Genomic DNA, 21,305 nt, shown 5'->3' on the forward strand with positions numbered 1-21,305 from the left:
AGATTAGGAGGAGGAGGAGGAAGAGGAGGAGGAATAAGAGGAGGAAGAAGAGGAGGAGGAAAAGGCGGTGGAGGAAGAAGAGAAGAAGGAGAAGACGGTGGAGGAAGAAGAAGAGGAAGAGGAAAAGGAAGAGGACTAAGAATTCAGCGGAGGATGAGGAGGAGGACGGAGAGGGAGAGGGTGTGGAGAAGATAAGAATATTTTTTTTTATTATATAGTTTTTTTCTTTCTTTTTTCTTTAATATTTTTTGTTCGCGTTATAATATTATTACGCATTTAGGGAGTGGACTCCGCAATGGCTGTCTGAAACGCATTTTTTTTTAAGGATAGACGCGAGGTCTACGGTGGTGGCCCGAAACACACTTTAGGATGGACGCGGGGTCTGCGGCGGCGGCGGAGCGCTGGCGCCTGCGGCGGGGTGTGGGGTGACGGCGATGACGCCGACGCTGATAGAATTGCGTTCAACCATCTCATCGACAATGTCGATGAGGCTGTGGAGGAAGACGGAAAGGGAGAGGGTGTGGAGAAAGTAAGAATATTTTTTTTTATTATATAGGTTTTTTTTTCTTTCTTTTTTTCTTTAATATTTCTTGTTCGCATTATAATATTGCTACGCATTTAGGGAGTGGACTCCGCAGTGACTGTCTGAAACGCATTTTTTGGGATAGACGCGAGGTTTGCGGTGATGGCCCGAAACGCACTTTAGGATGGACGCGGGGTCTGCGGCGGCGGCGGTCCCAATAATACGTGACACCACAACATACGGCGATACGTATCATCATATCAGTAAACACCGATAGCGGGACTTCTCGCGCCTCCCCTTCTTTCCCTATGAGTATCCCCGCGCCCCGCGCCCCCCTCAGAGGACCTGAGTTAGAATCGCCACTATTATACTACTCATTGTTTGGGAGTTAGATTACATTTGTAATTGTAAAAAATCATTGCCCGAAAATTTTCACGCGAAATTTCCATTTTCTCGTAAAATAACTTTTTTTAAAATACTATGCAAACAAAACTAGTTAGCTTGGATACAAAGTGTCAATTAAATTATAGATTAAAAACGTTTAATTTTATGGATAGTAGCAAAACGTTGGTGTTACTAGAAGTATTAGATTGCAGAAACTTTTCCAGCAGCCTACGTATATATGTAGATTTATCAGTATATATTATAATATATACTGATAATCAGTATATATTATATACTGATAATCAGTATATATTATATATTGATTATTTACATAATCAGTATATGTAGTAAATTATTTATTGTATTTTTTTTTACACAGTTATATTAGTAAAATTAAAGAGAGACCATTATACCTTAGCACTTTTTTAGAAATTTATAAATGAAAACACAATATAAAAAGTGTTTTCAATGACTAATTTTGTAACAAAAAACGAATTGAAAACGTAAAAATTAATTAACTTTACTCTTCCAGACAGCACAAAATATTTATAAAATGTTTTATAAATATTCTGTACTGGCTGGTGTTACGACGAATGTTGCTATTGAGATTTTCTCCGTTTTTTGAGTCAATGTATTTAAACAATTTACTCGGGGCTCGGAGATTAAGTTGTGCGGTTAAGAATGCGGTTCATTGGGAAGTACCGGATAATTTATAGGAAGGGTAATCTTGAATCCGGTGCCAAAAAAATCGCGAAGTTTATAGGCGAATCTATGTGGATCGCCTTTTAAAATGTTTTTGTAATTATAATAGAAAATGTGACCTTCAATTTTCTTAGAGTGTAGACGGGTTCGCGGGGTGAATCTACCGATTTGTTTTGATCTAGCAATTGCGCAAATTTTTGAAAATAGGGGAAAGGATCTTGATTTGAAATAAGGACCGATTTAATTTGGAATCTTAATCTCTTTTCTCTTTGTCTTCGTCCGCCTTTGGTAGAGATAATGCAAAAAAGAATTACAATAATAATATTCCGGAGAACCGTCATAAGACGGGAGCCACGCTATTGGCAGCGACAGTCGTAACAGCTCTCTGGATATGAGAAAATTATGAATTCTCCGAGGAAAAGTTAATAAACGGGGGCCACGCTATTGGCAGCGACAGTCGCAACAGCCTTTCGGATATCCATATATATATGTATGTATTTGTATATAACCGAAGATTAGAGATTTAGAGATTCCGTCGATAGATTCGATTCAATATTTCTGTTTATTAAAATAAGTAAAATAATGCGAAAAAGAAAAGTGTGGTTCTGATGAAGCGCGAGGATAGTTCTCACCTTGATCGTATAGCTATATAACTGTAACTGTAACTGCAACTGTAGCTGTAACTGTAACTAACTGACTGTAACTAACTGACTGACTGTAACTAACTAACTGACTGACTGTTTCTGTTTTTATTGAGACAGCTCCTTTTATATTTTGAAAATGAGTATGGGAGTGTCCTTTCAGCACCAATCAATACTCCTCAAAATTTGGTAGAACCTATACTCGCGCTTTCCTTGAGATAAAGCAGCAAGGTTCCGCGTAAGTCCTACTCCCCATTCTACAAGTTTATTCTTAATAAGTAATAGTTGAGTTTTAATAATTTATAATAATAAAAATTCGGTTTTCCTTAATATCCTTTATGCGAGGTGAATCCACTACATTCATAAAATTAATTTAATTTTATTAGAAAAAGAAAAAGGAAAAAAAAGATATTCGTTCTCGCATTCAGGAAGATTTCTATTTTACTGTTAATTACTTAATTGTTAAACGCTAATATAATATACACTATTACTAATGTCAATGTATGCTTTTATATTTGTTATTTTATAGGAGGGCTTCTTTGAGAAAGATCGTGTGATATTCTTAGACATTCTTTAGAATAATCTGTAGATAATTTGTATGACGCATAAAAGTATAAAACGTGATCTGTTGGTTTGAATGTTTAAATAACGAAATTGAATATACCCTCCTATAAAAGAGAAAAAGAATTTTCGGTTTTGAAATAAAGATAAAATAAGAACGAAATATTATTATAACTTAGGGATAAGATAAAAATAAGGTATAAATCGTATATCTACGATAAAGAATAAGAGGATTTTATCGGGATGTAACACTGGACTAGTCGAAATTCTTAAAATAAATATTAATATTAAAATAATAATAGAATTATTCTCTCTTTCTCCTGTGATTTTCTTTTTAATTTTGATATAAAAATATAATTAATAATTTAGTTTATACTGTGCTTTCATTGTAAAGTATTAGATTTTTATCTCGCTATACGTGCTTTTATTTATGTGTTGAGATAAAAAGCCACTCTCCTGATACTGAAATTATTTTCACAAATAAAATAACTTTTAAATAGAAATTGAAATTAACGAACGTTTAGAAAGACATTATCGCTATTTCTGTTATTCCATCTTCTGTTTAGATGGAATAGATATAAAACAAGAATAGCATGCCGGGAAAGAGATAAAAGTTGAGAGATAAAGTACTTGAGAGATAAAGTAGTTGATTTCATCATCTATTTCATATATCGTAATTATAAATACTTTAACTCATGATTCCAATTTTTCTCGCTTTTCAACAAAGTGTAGGTCCGATTTAAACTTTTTACTACTCACTGACACATAATGAAGATTTAATAAATTAATTTATTTATTTTGTCTCTGATATGATTTTAGTAATTTTATCTATATTCTTTCTAACGTTTGACTATATTTTGGTTGTTGGTTTAAAATTTTTAAAAGTACACGCATAAATTCAATAATTATATAAAAATATGCTCGCCCTAATATGTTTATTAATAACTTTATTTCAGAAAAAATATGTGAAAAAAAGAAAAAAAACGTAGGATTAGAACGTGGTATCTCCAGCATACTGATCTCGCATCTTACGCACATGACCACATAAAATTTTTACAGACTGTGTTTATAAACGCAGTATATACTTAACTCTCATAAAAAATTGTAAATAATTAATATCTCATAAACTATGGCGTTTTGAAATCATTTTTGCTATTATTCATTAATGGAAAACGTATGATTACTAAAATTTATTAAAACTTATATGTTATCTCGAATGCCCTTATACTGATATATACCGAGCGGCCGAGATCGCTGAGAAAGCATTTTCGGTCTTCGGTTATTTCTACCAAGCGCGACAGATCAAAAGAGGATTTTTTTCAACAGATTGTCTCATGCTCTAGTTCTTGGCCACTTTCGGCACGCCGAAGGCGAGCGTTGGCAATGCCATCAAGAAAGACAAGAAAACCTATTACCTTTCTTTGTTCAACTCAATGTGAAGAATTTCCCTATGATTAGCAATAAGCTGTAGCAGAATGTGCAGTTCTGGTAACCTAGATTATGCTCATTTTTCTTTTCAAAGAAATATTTTTTTATGAAACCTGTTAGAATTTCTTTTTTATATTACTAGGAAGGCTCGTATAGAGCCGGATTTTACAAATTGATTCTTGAAAATTTTTTAAAATAAAATTATGTACATCTTAATTGCACTATAGTACACATTGGGTGAGATATCAGAACAAATTTTTATTATGCTTTTTTACAAAAAAATAGCTCTGTACGAGCCTTCAGAAGCCTTTTCTGATTACGAATATCACAATTAAAACGTGATTCATATTATATTTTAATCATAATTTCAACATAAAAGTAAGCATTTTATAAGTGCAGATCTAGGTCATTTTTATGCTCATTTTTCTTTCACTATAGTACATATCGAGTGAGATATCAGAACATTTTATTTTTCTCTTTTTACAAAAAAATCGCTCTGTACGACTCTTCAGGAGCCTTTTCTGATTACGAATATCGCAATTAAAACGCGATCCATCCAGTATTTTTAGCCATAATTTCAGTATAAAAAAATTCATCTTCGACTAGAGGTCTCCACGGGTCTCTCCTTAATAGTGTTTTTTCTTAGCTGCACTATCGCTCACCAGTGCAACACAGTGTGCGATAGTGCACTGTGTTGACAGTGTGCACTGTTTCAGACAGTGTACCGTGTTTCCATAGCTATGGTGTAATACAAATTTTATGCACGAAGTGGGATTTTGCTACACTGTCTCAAAGGGACAGTGTAGAGTCAGTGTAATATTTAAAATTTGAAAATGGAAGTCAAGCAGGATTTTAACGCAATAATGATGTAGTGTATGCCATGGTGTGCATCACTTTAGTGTAGTGTAGCTGAATGTAGCGCTTATGCCTAGTTCACACTGGACGCGATGGGCGATGAACGACGAGCAATATCCAATAAAAGCTGTGCTTTTTCTTACGTGACGACACAAAGCAAAGATATTTTATTGGATATCGCTCGTCGCTCATCGTTTATCGCGTCCAGTGTGCAGTAGGCATACACACAACTGGTGCGGTACAAGACTGCACCCAGTGTATCTCAAGAGAAAACGCTATAAGAATGAATTTCAAAGTGCGTTTAAACTGCTTAAAAAGTATTTTGTCAGTAACATGTAGACAGTAGCTAAAAAGATTAGTTTCATCTAATGTTTTCTATGAAAAACACGTCTGCGTCGTCTGCTAACTATTTTCAGGTTTAGTTGGGCCTCTCCAAATTTTAAACGGCAAAACGACGGCTTGTAGGAGATCATACAGAGTGGAGAATCATTAGCGTTTTAACATTGCGTGAAATTGTACCTTAAGGAACAAATGCCAGGTTTATATTCGTATGTACTTGACCGAACAAATATTCTAGTTGAAAGAATTATTATTCCAAAACGTTTGTATTTCGTATGAAGAATTTTAAAGTGCAATTGAAAAGATTTGTGAGTCAGTTAATTGTAATGAATTAATCATTTTTACACCATGTATTTAATAAAAAAAAAACCAGGGTATCAATCATGTAACTTTATCCCTAGAATGGAAAGTGAAAAGTGAAAATTTTCTCCATTAATTTCAATGGTAAAAATTTTCATTTTTCATTTTTCTAAGGATAAAGTTTCATGATTGATATCCAAAGGTGAATTAAATAACGTTCTTACACAGAATCGTTTGTATGAAGAGTTATGAAATATTTAAAAAATTTGAGAGTTATCCATATACAGGGTGGGCCATCTATTGGTACGTTTTTGAATTTCGTCGTATGGCAACACCGAACGAGCTACAGACCCGAAATTTTGACAGTTTATTAGTCATACCGTCCGCGGCACGAAACAACATGTTTTCTCTTGAAGAGCGTTTTGAAATTTTAAAAACTTATTTTCAAAGTCAGTGCTGTGTCGCCGAAACTGTACGAATTTTGAAAAGAAATATGGGTCGTGATAGAGCACCCACCGAAGGAGCTATACGCAAATTGGTGAGGAAAGTTCGTGAGAAAGGGATGTTAGTGGATGACAGAAGTGGTCCCAGAGCTCGGACAGTGCGCACACCCGAGAATATTGAGGCTGTGGCCCAAAGTGTGAGACAATTCCAGCTTTGAAAAACAATATTACGACTGTTTTGAGTGAAATTGGCGCCGAGGTAGTCCAAAATGTCATTAATAATTGGGGTGACCGAATGGCATACTGTAAGGCCAGTAGAGGGAGCCACATGAACGAAATCGTTTTTCATTCTTGACGCGGATACTTTTAGCTTCACAACAAAAAAAAATTAATAAAAAATATCAATGTATGCTCATTTGATCGCATTTTTAAAAACGTACCAATAGATGGCCCACCCTGTAGCTATAATTAACTACATAAAAATCATGTCATTGACCGAAATATAGTTTGAAGACGCTACAGTTCTCCGAAAGTTTCGTCAGGCGCTATCGTCATAGTCTCTGTAGTATTTCGATATTGCTGGATATCAATCATGAAACTTTATTCCTAGGATGGAAAGTGAAAAGTAAAAATTTTAACCATTGAAGTTAATGGAGAAATTTTTCACTTTTTACTTTTTTATCCTAGGAAAAAAATTTCCTGAATGAATGATACCCTAGGTGTATTATGAAATTGCTTGGAATGGGTTCCGATTGGAATTATTTCGTTTTCTTACAATTTCTTTAGAAAATACAAGAGAAATGTAGGAAATAATTGAATTATTTTAATCGGAACTCATTCCAAGCAATTCCATAATACGTTCAGGAATATCGAAATATTAAAGACTGAAGATGCCATCCCATATACACGGAATCAGAACGACGGAATGGATTTCTTACTAGAAATCAGTTCATTAGCATTCCATTCTGTAAGGAGCAATAAAAGGAACAGGGAACAGAGAACAGAGAATAAGAATTTCAACCTATCATATGTTACGGAATACACAGTTTCTGATAGGTTGAAATTCTTATTCTGTGTTCCCTTATTTCTGTTCCTTTTATTATGCAGAGCCCCTAAAAAGTTTCTCTACTGTATCGGAACCACCGGAATCATGGCCAGAACGGTATAGAGACAATACGGAATCAACGGAATGTCATATCGATTGCAGGCTATGTCGATTCGGCTATTGATGATTGAGAATTTGACAACTTCAAAGAAGGAAATTAATAATAATTCTTATTTTTCAATACGACATATTCTTGTTTTATGTATATATATATATATATATATATATATAGTCTAACTATAATGCCAGCAATTCTTTAAATAATTCCGATGTCATTCTGAATTAAAGAACTTCTCATGATCGGTCATTTGCATTTCTAGGACTAAATTGTACCTTGGTGCTATCTCTTTCTTTGTGTAAACATTGACTGTATCCAGAATTTTTGTTTTCTTGTATATTTCTGCTATTGCAATAAAACGTTATAAGCGAAATAAAATTTTCGCATATTCTTGAATATCGGAATAGCACGCCAACATTTCTTGCCTTTCGCAATAATTTTAACATTAGTAATAACACTACTTAGTAGTGGTTGTAGATTTACAAAAAAAGTTTCTGAATATTCGTTTCAATTTTTAAATCAACTCAGCTGAACATTCCGTTCCGTAAAAATTTTCTCTATTCATCTCATGTAGCCGGAATGCAATGGAATTTTACTAATAAAATATCTCACTTATAATTTAATATTTTTGAGTATTTAAAATAATGTTATAGGTAAGATAATTGCACAAATTATGCATATTACTGCATTAAAATAACGAAATATTGATTAAATTAAGCAAATTAACTTGCGACCGAGGCGACATTCCATCCGTTTTCATTCCGTTCCGGCTACATGGGACGGGTAAAGAAATTTCTTAGGGACTCCGCACAATAAAAGGAACAAGGAACAAAGAACAAAAAATAAGAATTTCAATCTATGTGTATTGTGGAATACACAATTTCTGATAGATGGAAATTCTTATTCTCTGTTCTCTGTTCCTTGTTGCTTTTATTGTGCGGAGCCCCTTACAGAACGGAATTGTAGTGATTTCAAAATTTCTAATAACAAATCCGTTCCGTCGTTCCGATTCCATGTATGAGCCTAACGATAGCATCTGACGGAACTTCTGGAGCGCTGCAGCGTCTTCAATCTATATTTCGGTTAATTACATGATTTTTATGTAGTTAATTATAACTATATAGATGACTTACAAACTTTTTTAATACTTCATAACCCTTCAAACAAAATACAAATGATTCCGTAAGAATGTTTAATTCATCTCCGGTTAATTTTTTCAGCTATACATGATCTAAAAATGATTAATTAATTAACTGAATGACTCACAAACCTTTTTAATAAGACATCGATTTTTTTTGGACAAATCTCCGACTGAATTTAAATTTTGATGGTCTTTTTGTGCAAGAAAATAGTGTGGAGATGGATAAGAATCTTATGGATCTTATTGATGCTCAATTAATTCAGTTAACATTGAACTTTGTTTCGATTTTGAAAAAGAATCTATTAGGTGTTGGAATTAATTAGCGTTTTACAAGTGATGGGAAGTACTTTCATTAATGTATTTTTTAATGCTCATGTGAAATAAATAACATTCTTTCATTAAAAAACGCTACGAATTAATTCCAACACCTAATATGTATTTTGAAAAAAAATGACAGATTTCATTTGAACTTTTTAGAAATTAAGAAGCAACTTTGTACTAAATATATTTATATATTTATATTATTTTATCTTTTTTCTTGAAAATCGACTTTCGACAATTTCGATGGAATATTATTTAATCTGAAAGTAATAATGGTGAAAATACACTTTCACCGTGGTAATAATTGTCCACTGCGAGATTTAAGTCTTTCTGCTCAAAAGCGCATACAAACGTTGCTGCCCTAACAACACAAACGTCGATATGTCGACTATAAGTTGATTTTGCTAAGTCAGGCCTTTAGAGTCGACTGTAAGTCGATTTTGTACAGACGTCCTTTCAATATCGATGTCTAGGATGTCTAGTGCGATTTATATTTTTATTTATTAAACTCACAAGCTTAAATGTGAAATCATTTTGTTCTTGTTTAACTGTTGTTAGAATGCTGTTCATGAGCATTGTGACCATGAATCGGACCACAGTTTAGGATAGTTGACTTAAAGTCGGCTTACATTCGTCTTTAAGAGATGCATTCAGAAGTTGTCGTGAACGTTGTTGCGTTTCAAGTATGGCCGTGTTCGTACTGTGATCAAAAAGTATCCGAACTTTATTTTTTTTTAAATTGCGGGAAAACTGTAAATCAAATCCATTTGTTAAGTTGGTACACATATTCTTCACATTTAACATTTGGTAACATTTGATTTTTTTTTTTAAATCATGGTGTTCCTTTAAACCGTTTAAGACAGTTGTTTATATCAGTAAAGATTTTGGGCGCGGCGATTTTAAAAAATTTGTTCGAAATTTTGTGTTACGAACGAAATTTCGTTCACAAACGCATTCAAAATATTGCAAAAAGTTTATGGCGATGATTGCAACATTTTGAATGCGTTTGTGAACGAAATTTCATTCGTAACGCAAAAGTTCAAACAACTTCTTTGCACAACTTCTTTCGATAAAGGGCTCCGCATAATAAAAGGAACAGGAAACAGAGAATAGAGAATAAAAATTTCAACCTATTCTAATATGTTCCTATTCAACCTATTCTAATGTTCCTTTTATTGTTCGGAGCCCCTAAAAATTGCCGCGCATAAAAACTTTTACTGATATAAACAACTGAAAGACATGTGTACCAACTTAGCAAAGCAAATGGATTTGATTTACAGTTTTCCTGCAATTATGTGCGTAGGTTGCCTAATTTCACTCCGCAGAGAGAGGGAGAGAGGGGGGAGGGAGTAATGAGAAGAGTGGGGGAGGGAGATGGAGAGAGAGAGAGAGTCGCTAGCCAGAGTGAAGTCAGGCGACGATGAAAAATGAAAGACGACTGAAATTATGACGTAAGAATACAAGGTGAAACATTTCCGTGGATGCATAATGGAGAGTGAATTTTGGGCAAAATTTGATTGGTTGTTTCCAATATTGCTATCGCTATTATGCGCGATGCTGTATCTTGAATTCTTACATCGCGATTGGAATATTATTTGAAATATTCAAGCTTCGCGCAAATCGATCGAACATCGATGATCGTTGGTTTTGATTTTTGCAAGAGGTACAATCCACTTAACTACAAATGCTTTGTTGACCAATTAGAAAGAATTTTATGAATTGATCTGCAATAAAATGTTTTTGAAGCATTCTTTCGAGATTAAATTTAAACCGTTCGATTTGGCTCACGAAGTTCATTGATGCGATTCGTAATCATTCGCTGCTAATTTCACGACGTCGGGGAACAAAATCGATCAAGGCTAAGCGAAACATACTTTGTATTACAGTAAATTTTATTAAATCTGAGTAGCGTTGGTGTTAGTCAGTATCGCGTTGTCACATTCTTGCTATCTTGCATCATATCTACACAATATCTCGATAATACACTTGCGATTGCGATTTTTATTTCCATTCCACCGTACGGCTCACCGCCATTCGGAATCGAGAGATCTCCGATTTCATACTAACATCTATCACGGTTTTATTAGTAAAATAAAATATATACTGAGATAGAGAGACGCTGGAAGAACAATATAGTATCTTCCCAGGTGCTCGGAGGCGCATTCGTCAAATACAAGATGATTCACGAAATGTCATACTATTGTTTTACATATTACATATTTATTTTTAATAAAACTGGTACAGAAACTGATATAGAATTAATTACTAAAGCTTGGAAAATTATCAAATGGATAATTCAATATAATCGCTGATTACAATTGTTTCACAATCTCTTAGAGATGTGCCCTTATATCATTACTTTCGGACATAAATCTTTAGACAAACAATTGCATGATGTGGGCGGAAACGTCTCCGACTCTACGCCAAATTTTCTGTTTTCGTAAAAAATAATACAAATTTCCCCTTGTAATTATAACATTTTATGTCAATGGTGCGTTGTCCGCCATCTCACTGATGTATGCGCCCAATTTCGACTCGTGACGCTATACCTAATAGAATTTCCACAAAGTACAGATAGAATCTGTTCACATAGTTAAAAAAAATTTTAAAAACCGATATTTTACAAGTATAGTAATAGTTTTGAGATAATTAAATGGTATGATATTTCGTGTACCTTGTAGATCACGCGGATCGCGTTTAATCGATTTACGCTATACATTTTTTATCATTGAACAATTTGCCAACCGCGCGAGTTATGCCTTAACTCGTTAACCACCACACAATTTTTGTAACCCGCATTGTCTTTAAAAATTCTCTTTTTGTAATTTCTCTTACGTAATTTCTTTTAGTACCGCTTTCTTCAAATTAATCAAAGGTCACAGAGAAATATCATGGCGCAAAATAATGTCCATTTCTACCTTGTAGATTTTCTTTAATAATCTCGATTGCTATGCCCATCTATTCACACAAATACATATACTCACATACCGTACGTATATGTATATCTGTATACATGATCATAGATCAGGACTTGTTGACATCATTCTCATTTCTCTCACGTGCAAAATAATTGAAGTGAGTTAGTTATAGAAATCTGTGTGTTTAACTTTCCTTTGTCTTTTTTTTTATTTTAAGTTAAGAAAAAGATAAAGAATAAATTAAACCGAAAAATTGAAGTCTCTAAATCTACATTGATTAAATGGACATTAGTCCTTCGGTAATGAATCGTGAATCTGGTCGATCTATTTGAACGGTCGGCAAAGTATTAACGTAATCGGAAACGCTCCAACTAATGCTTCGTGCCGGAAATTTTACGATTCCGCTCGATCGATTCGGGATGATCGCCGCCAAGCGCATGCTTATAATACGTTGTATTAAATATTAAACGATTGAACAATTGTAAGCATAAATCCTCTTTGTTACAGCCTGTTGACGCTTAGCTTTCGTCATAAATAACGGAGAGCATGTATATCTGGAGTAATATTATATTAACAAGTTTATTTTTATACAATTAGCTATTTATATACAGTATATCAATATGAATGTCGCATTTTCTTTTAATTAACGTAATATTAAAGAGAAAAACCTCATCTAATCTTGCATGATGCGCTAAAATCTGGAATATCCTGTTTCTCTCTCTCTCTCTCTCTCTCTCTCTCTCTCTCTCTCTCTTTCTTTCTCTTTTGGGCTGCGGTCCACTTCTTCCGAATGTTTTGAACGTTACGCTCTAAACGCTATGCTCCGATTGGTCCATTACTATTCCGAATGCTATAATTGCTAACGTTCCAGCCAACCCACCTCCCGAGGTGAGGCAAGGTTGGAGCGAAATGGAAGCAAAAACGATGACGTAGAGTTGCTAGGAGCGTTCCAAAGCATCAAATGGACCAGTCATGCTACAAATGCTCTGTAGCGTTTGAAGCACTAAGTGAACCGCAGCATATATATATATATATATATATATATAATACTTTCTTATATATTTTTAAAAATCGTGATCTCATAATAATTAAATCTCGGAATCTTGCATTGCGCTTGCATAATATTCCTCGTTAAACTGATATTCGTCCGATAATCGAAATTCTGTTTATGAGCTTCGGTATCGAAGGAACAGCGTCGGCGAATAATATCTGTCTAACAGATTTTCAGATAAAATTTGAATATGATAGATTCACGCTTAAATTTTGACAATACAAATAATTGTAATTCACTGAGAACTACTCGATTACATGTATGTATTTGTAGGGCAATTAAATCCATAAATATGCTTTTCCTTTCGAAATTTATACTTTTGATTAGGATCGTAAATACATTATTAAATGCTTAATCTGTATTATGATGTACCGATCATTCCGTGTTACTTCTAATTGAGAGCGGATAACGTGAATATTTAATATTACATCGCATCATCTTGAATGGCAAAAGTTATTTTCTAAGGATTCGCAAAAGGAATTATTTTTTCCCCCCTTTCTCTCTTTCTTTCTTTTAATATTATCTATAAATGCGAAACGAAATAATTGTTTTATTCGGCGCGTATAACAGCGGACTTAATTTAGACGGTTGTTCCGTACGTGCTGAACATCACTCTGGTGGTATCTGTGTCGAGGGTGACGTCCTCCGGTGACGCTAGATCAACCTTTATGGATCCAGAATTATTCCGTCTTCGCGTTATGCCACCGCCCCAATTCGACAGTGTCCAGTGGTAGGTTTCGCCCTCCCTCTCGGCGGTCGCCGCGGCGATCTCTTGCGTTGTTTCGTTCTCCTTATTCAGACCGGTGTCGATCGAGACCGATGACTGCGACGCGACGGAATCAAAGCTGGAGTCACCACCGCCACCTCTGTATCGACTCACATATTCCGTCGCCATCTCGCCGGGCGATTCCTCGATGGCTCGAAGGATGTTCTGACACAGTTCGGAGTCGAGCGGTATCGGATCCTCCGAATCGCGATTGTGTATGGTCACCGCTATGTGAGCCGGATGCGGAATCGGTAGAGGTATCACCAATTTCTCCGCACTATACGGATGAATTTGACGTTTCCACGGTTGCCACCGTCCCTCTGCGCTGTTCTCATTCGTCATTGTGCGTCTTCGAATTTTCGTCGATGTTAACAGGCCGCTAGTATCGCTGTGAAGAATCATGTTTTATATGTGTTTTTTTTCCTTTCAGAAAATTATCATATAATTAAGAAGTAATTACCATCGTTTGTCAGACTTTCTGCTGTTGCTAGCTTGTTTAGCTCTCGGATTAAAGGCAGATACTTCGAGATACGGGCTGTGCACTTGGATATTCCCACGTGGTGCGTAAACAGCGCCGAGTAAATCGGGTCCGTTAATGCCACCAAGCTCAGTACTGTGTACCATGTCCGTGTATCGTGACAAATCAACTCCCGGATGCGGCTCCAATCTGAATTTTGTATCAGAGTCGTCGAGTGGTTGTAGGAAATCTAGACTGAAAATATCGGCATACATAAGCCCTGCCAGGCCCGCCCAGTCGCATACCCCTAAACCTTTGTTCTCCCAAAAGTCTTCCTCGTTTCCAGGCAATCTTGCGAAAACGTGAGTGGGATAGAGACGTTCTAACATCAATGCGCCTTGTTGTATAACCACCTGCAATATTATTTTAATTGTATCGTAACTGGATTGCACGCACGTACGAATTTGTAATTAGTTAAAATAATGCGATATCACGTAGGATTTTACAGCAATATATAAATAATTACCTTTAAGTCGAAAGTGGTTAATTTTATCTTACTCCTCACTGCGACACCGAGGCCTGTCTGCAAATTCTTTCTTCGTCGATCCAGCTTCTCGTGCAGTACAGCAATTAGATCTTTGGCTTCTTTCTCAAGCGATTTGTACGGGTCCTTTGTCTTGGCTAGACTAGCAGCGAATGGGCCAAAACAAGCTTCGACAAATTGAGTAAAATCTCTCTGCGGTTGAGTGATTAATCTTTCAGTTTCTTGCTGATAGGCCAGCAATTCGTCCAGTTCTAATTTCGCTTCAAACGCGGCCAATGCTTGTTCCGCTCGTATCTGACGAGAATAATTTCAGTTAAATCTTATTCCTCAATTTATTATGATGCCACATACACATATAAAAGTATAATTCTCACTTGATAATAATAATCCGAAGCTAGTCCCGGTCCAGCTATTCTCTTTACGACGAAGCTGTCACTCGCTGGTATCCGACCCCTATTTTTGATCACTAAGTGGAACATAGCCGTATCCCAGAGCACTCTGACCCAGTAACGTATCACAGCAACTACAAAATAGAAATTCTATATAGTATCGGCTTTTGGACCAAGTAAAAAATAATTATTCAAGGAGCATAAAAGCCAACGCAAGATATTAGTGCAATAATCTATTTATCCTTCATATGTAACGATAATATAGCGATAAGATAAACGTTTCGACCTTAGATTAGATCATCTTAGTCATCTTCAGTATCAGAACAAAAATTGTAAAATATCTATCTTTAGTCTTACATTATTTAATGCTAAATTTTACGTATACTTGTATCATGTTCTTATAGTCTCATTTTTCAATACCAGTAGAGATTATTATACCTATCTTGTGTTTTTTTTAATGTTTTTTTTTCTTAATGTCTCTCACATAAGTCCCAATTTCTATAAATTGAGAAACATTAAGATTCAATCGTTTTATAGAGAAACCTGAACTGATAATACAAGATAAGTGTAATCTTATAGGACGAAATGAGAGGAATGATTGTCAATACTCTACTGGTACTGAAAAATGAGACTACAAGAACATCATACAAGTATATATAAATTTATGTAGCGTTAAATAATGTAAGATTAAAGATAGATATTTTACAATTTTTGTTCTGATACTGAAAATGACCTAATCTAATATGACGAAATGTTTATCGTTATATTATCACTATATATGAAGGATAAATAGACTATTGCACTAATATTTGGCTATTATGCTACATGAATAAATATTTTATATAAAATAGAATTCTTTCGAATGTATTTTCTCGTCTCTTGACAAAATTCTATATTTTATTTACTTGTAAGTATCACGAATGAGATGACCGGACATAGAGCAAGAGCTACGAATAACGCCGCTATCGGTTGCAGGCAGCCTTGAATACCGATGTTCCAGACTAATGCTTCCATTACCACGAAATATCGATTGCGGTTCGGTTCAGGACTATCCAGATCCATCACGAGCGCCATGAACGCATGCAACGTCATTGTGACCAGAGGCATCCTGAAATGGTCAATAATAATAAGTTAAATTCAATTACGTTCTATTCAAAGAAAACAAATGAAAGATCCAATACACGAGGAACTAACCACAAGATCGCAGTAAAAGCGATAACCAGCGAACTAATGCTCGCCAGAACGCACACGATGGGAAATACGAATAGAATGATGAGTGTGCCTAACAGACCTTTTGCACCGTAGTTCCATAGCCTATTTAAATGTCTGGTCATACCTTTGCCGATGAATCCTAAAAAAATATTGTTAGAGCGTATTTTCCTGATATTAGAATCTAATAAAATATCTTGTAAAATTATACACGCGTAAGTGCAAAAAGGCCATATTCGGTCAAGGCGGTTCTTCGTGCCTTTAATCACATTTCTTTTGTAAATTTATACAATTTCCAATTCAAGCTAATTGTTTGTCAATTGCGCCGATTATTTGTCAGAATTATTATTTGTGATTTACTACTATTCCGGTTTCGGTTTAAGGCTATGTTTCAAGACCGATAAAAAATAATTTTACCTGTATCTGGTTCAGTTTCAAAGTGCGTTCGACTTTTACTGATATGCCTCCACAGTGCTATTAGTCGAGAACAGAGAGTAGGCATTTGAGATGATTTTCTCGGGAACAATGTTCCATTTAGTTGACTCAATTCCAAGTCGGGTGTAAATGGTTGTACCAATAATAAAGCGCGGAAAGACACTGGACTACACCATGGTACGGCTACACCCAACAGGAACATTGCATTCCATGTCCAACACCATGTTCTGGCGATATAATTTATCCAGCGCCACATCGGCCACCTATTATACATCGTCGAAATCGTTAGAATACCGAGCACAAGAAAATTTTAATAATTTTAATAATAGTTCGATTGATTGAGGTACCTTGTTGTAGTTGTGTGTACAATTTCTCTTTCGACCAAAAAGACGGGCTGACTGGGATCAGCGCGAGGCGTCGTGATAGAAGTTGGAGTATTGCTCAATACGGTAGGAATGATTTCGGACTGACCTTGAAAATTGCGTCTTATTATCCAGTTCTTTGGTAGCCAGATTTGGGTCGGCCATTGGAAAGTTCTCGTCGGGATTTTCACCTTCCGCAGTTCTTTCAGGAGAACTGGCTCTCTCTGAAACAGAAAAATTTCAAGTTTTTCACAAATTCTAAAATAAAATCCCAAGATTGGACATTAGATACCTCTTTCATGAAAGTTAAATCACGATTGAGAAAGTACACGGTCTGGGTGAGATTTTGATGGCTGCAGAGTGCAAGAGCTTCTTCGTGCGCACTCCATTCGCACTCTTCGATAAAATTTTCCTCGGCCTCGCGCATACGATCGCGCATCCATGGTTGTATACGTGACAGAATCGGATGCTCGCTCTCGATGCGATGTCGCAGAGATTCTTTGGTTTGCGATAGTTTCCGTTGCACGTTCTCTACCGCTCGGTGCATCAACACAATCGACTGTGCCTGTTGAACCAGCAACTGAGCAATGCCCTCACCTAGCGCGAGTATGTCAGGATGCGACAAGATATTTGAGTACACTCTTTGCAAGTATTCGCGCATTACCGCTTCGTTAACTTCCTAAAAATCAACAAAATAAACACATTTTAATTTATTCTATATACATTAATTTATCACTTTTATAAATGTGTGTGTGTGTGCATGTGTGTAATTTTAAATATATAGTATAGTAGTCAATTTTTTAATTAAAAAGTATTTCTTACTCGTTCTATTTCGTCGTCCGGTTTCTTTTGTGCTCTCAATTCAGATATCAGTCTTTCTCTGAAGTGAAGGAACCAGCCTCTTGTCTCTCTCTCCAGAATCGCAACGAGCGTCGGTAAAGCTTTTCTGATTATATCCCTGCTGAACAGCCTGAGATCAACCGCGGCCCCGCCAGGTGTTCCAAATACAAAAGGAACTGAAACGGGTAACAGCTGGGACGATTCTCTTTCGACCTCGAATTTCTCCGTTGTCGCCCGACGAAGTTGCTTTCGTATAAATCCACAAAGGAGTTCCAAAGAATCCTCATATTCCGGCTACAGTGATGATGTATCGAAGTAAAAACGACGATCATTTAGGTTTACGTAATAAAGATCGTATCTCTATCGAGTAATAATGAAAATAATGGTCTTACCTTACAGACTAATTCCGCCACCAGATATCGGCAGCGTTCCTCCCTAATTTTAGCATCTAGATTGTGTGCCTGGAGCGACGGTACACCGATTATAATGTCTGTAAGATGCAAATAAATGTAACGTGCAATGTATATGTATATGTATATAGAGCATATATAGATCTAATGCAGTGGCGATAATGCGGATATACGGCTTAGACGTCACATTTAAGCGCGCGAAGGACGCAAACTGCTCACCGAGAAGTCGTAACAGCCCCGTTAACAAGGCTTTCAAAGATTGTGAGACACTGAAGCAATGGGAAACTAATCTAGCCTTTGCCGTTACAACGAGAAACCTAGTCGCCAGGGCGAGATCTGTGAGCAACGCATCCCGCCGTCTGTCTCGGCCGCGTTGTAGAAGACCGCTCAATCGCCATCGATGAGTCTGCCCGGCGAAGTTGATCGAGTCGACTTCGAACTCTCTGTAAGAAGAATCATCGGTCAGCCGCGCGATAAAATTTCTCTCGCGTGATTTTGCGACGGCCACAATCATACAAAGCGCCATGTCCTACAGAAAAACAGTTCGGAATGATAAGAATGTTGTAACAAATGCAGGTACCGTTCTCCCTTTCCATTATAAAACGTTTTATACAGTGACGGGTAAAATGTCTACTTGTATTCTATTTCACGGGGAATACTTATTTCGATAGCATTGCTGCTAATCCGTGCTGAATTACACTTCGACTAATCCTATAGTCGCTAAAGCTCACGATTTTTTTTCTTTACAGCGTTTTTATGTACAAGCCAAACTTAAAAAAAAACTAAGGATAGACAACAGCTGGAAATATACAGTTTGTACAAATTGAGTGCCATGCGACAATGAATACACACGTTGTAAAAGATGTTATACCAATCTCCAATTCCAGTGGCGCAAAAGAGTTATACGATAATATGCATTTATCTCGTAACGCTCCGCAAATAATTCATCGGGCGTTTAAATTAAATGAGTTAATGGCGGTGCAAATGAAAGATCATGCTGTGAACGCGACATCGTTCCCGCGCGAGGGAAGTTAGCCGGGTTAGTCAATCCCGAGGTTGTTGCTGTACAAATTTACCTATCGACCTAATTGCATAAACGTTTAACACATTGTCTTTACTTTTTTAAACACTGTCGCTTAAGTGTGTCACACGTACCCGCATCTTCGAATGCTCTCCAACTGAGTGGCATTCAGCTTCTTCGGCTTTCCATATTTATCCTTGTGTAAGCTTTACAGAAATCGTTAGAGCATATCAGACACACACACGCACTTGAGGCGAAGGATCGCTTTATTTATTCTTCGTAGAGAGATTCCGCGCGTCTAATTCATCGAAAACGTAAGCTGAACATCAATACGCTTCCAAGACCCACGTCTTTATCGCGATATCATCGCTTTCTAGATTTCGACAGATTCGACGCAAGTATATGTATGTTCATCTATTACGGCTACATTACATTAATCTCTCTTCTCTATTTTTTTCTTTTTTCTACTGCCTAGCTACTGCCGCTACATATAATAACTAGCTAAAAATCACGATCGTCAAATGAGTAAAGAAGAAATTGACATACCCACTACGTTCACATAAGGAACACCTACCCTCGCTCTCTGATGCTCTCCAGTTGTTTGTTGGTCAGTCTTCTAGGCTCACCCTTGCTATCCACAGCAACAGCGTCCAGCTCATCAAAGCTAGGCGCCACGAAGAGATCCCTTAGATGATATTTCTTTCGTGCCAACGTATCCTCGCCTTCCGTGCATGAAGATAACGACGGGGGCAGAACGACAGGGAACGTTCGCCAGTGATAGAGGAATTGCTGGGCGACTTCCTTGATGTTGTGCACCAACGCCTCGACCTCCGCTGGAGCGCCTCGCAAATGCGACGTGTCGAATTCCACCGGTTCTTTCTGAAGAACGATCATCGTATAGTTTTCATGGATTCATAATAATTTTCATTTTAAAAATTTTACTTAATATTTTAACTTCTATCTTACTCGAATTTTATTCGTATTTCATTTTTTATGACGGTAAGATTTAGAAGCATCGTTAATTACTATTGACGCTTCTGATTGGCTGTTGCAAAGCATTGCGACTGGGCGATAGTGTGTATACGTGCGCGCGCGCGCAATTTATTGTAAACCACGCTTAGAGTAAAGAGTACTCTTTGTTGACCTAATAACGAATCGCTCTTTGAAGCCATCAGGGTATGAAATATGTATTTCTCGAAAGTAAAGACGTTTTTAAATTCTTTAAAACGAAAGAATTACAGTTCGATAAAACAGATTGATAAAACGAAAAGTGTGTTACTTATGGATGTTAACTTGGGCTATCGCTATATCCAAGATGTTCGATGATTCGACGCAGGATAAATATATCAGTACGATCGATTTTGCATTACCTCGGGCTGGACTCCATCTGCATTCTCTCGATGGTACGGCTGCTGTGGATAAGCTTGATGATTCGGTCCCGTGTTGGCGGAGTTGGCAGAAGCTGAGTTTAAATTGTGGGGCATCTCGCGCGTGAAAAGCGTGCGCGGTGGCTGGGGTCAGCTGCCCCGTATACCAACTATCTCCTCATATACCATGCTGCTGGTGGCGACCATTTATCATTCCACTCTGCAAATCAAACATCGTTTGAGAATAGATCTTTCTTCTTAAGAAATACAGACGGAACGATTACACGTCTGCAATATTTCAGGGATTGGAGCTAAAGCTCGTTTTTAAAAGAGAAAAATATAATAATTTTATATAAACGTCGTTTTTCTTTCTCTTTTCTCTTTTATCGAATTGAAAATATGAGAATGATATAAAAAATTAGAGATGTAAACAAGCATATTACAGGTAAATCTACAAGTAAGTGTGTTTGTACAGAATATTTGAATATCTACAAATTCTCTCGATGCAGCGTTTCGAACCGCAATGAAAAAGAGAAAGAGAGAAAAGATTCAAAAGAAAATAGAATTTTTTAAAAGAAAGAAAATAGAATAGAGCAAATAGGGACGATAAAAATATCCGGAGTACGAGGAGCGACTCGCGTTGTCATTCATTGCGTGAGGTTGTGACGACAGACTTTGGTTGAATGCGCGGGACCTATTAACCGATTATGTCCTATTAAACGTTTAAGATTCTGA

At 36.4% G+C, this 21,305-nt stretch overlaps 1 protein-coding gene across 5 annotated transcripts in view; it reads right to left on the bottom strand.

The window, feature by feature from the left end:
• Positions 1–10,672: 10,672 nt before the first annotated feature.
• The window catches only part of LOC105149391 (hypothetical protein), a 40,587-nt gene continuing 29,954 nt past the window's right edge, over positions 10,673–21,305 (bottom strand). For 4 of the 5 annotated variants that reach the window (XM_011061768.2, XM_011061769.2, XM_087412299.1 and 1 more), the window contains exons 2-16: positions 20,574–20,790; positions 19,778–20,082; positions 19,338–19,409; positions 18,402–18,625; positions 18,165–18,262; positions 17,755–18,066; positions 17,225–17,611; positions 16,918–17,156; positions 16,553–16,833; positions 16,121–16,277; positions 15,832–16,034; positions 14,912–15,060; positions 14,520–14,831; positions 13,997–14,406; positions 10,673–13,924 (exon numbers count right to left, since the gene is read on the bottom strand). In XM_011061768.2, coding sequence (XP_011060070.2) covers positions 13,351–13,924; positions 13,997–14,406; positions 14,520–14,831; positions 14,912–15,060; positions 15,832–16,034; positions 16,121–16,277; positions 16,553–16,833; positions 16,918–17,156; positions 17,225–17,611; positions 17,755–18,066; positions 18,165–18,262; positions 18,402–18,625; positions 19,338–19,409; positions 19,778–20,082; positions 20,574–20,687 — 3,837 coding nt within the window. In that variant the 5' untranslated portion in view covers positions 20,688–20,790 and the 3' untranslated portion in view covers positions 10,673–13,350. The remainder of the gene's footprint in view (positions 13,925–13,996; positions 14,407–14,519; positions 14,832–14,911; positions 15,061–15,831; positions 16,035–16,120; positions 16,278–16,552; positions 16,834–16,917; positions 17,157–17,224; positions 17,612–17,754; positions 18,067–18,164; positions 18,263–18,401; positions 18,626–19,337; positions 19,410–19,777; positions 20,083–20,573; positions 20,791–21,305) is intronic. The other variant, XM_011061770.2, reaches the window with a different exon arrangement.

The sequence above is a fragment of the Acromyrmex echinatior genome, chromosome 13, assembly GCF_024713525.1.
Source record: "Acromyrmex echinatior isolate Ae372 chromosome 13, ASM2471352v2, whole genome shotgun sequence".
Lineage (NCBI taxonomy): Eukaryota > Metazoa > Arthropoda > Insecta > Hymenoptera > Formicidae > Acromyrmex > Acromyrmex echinatior.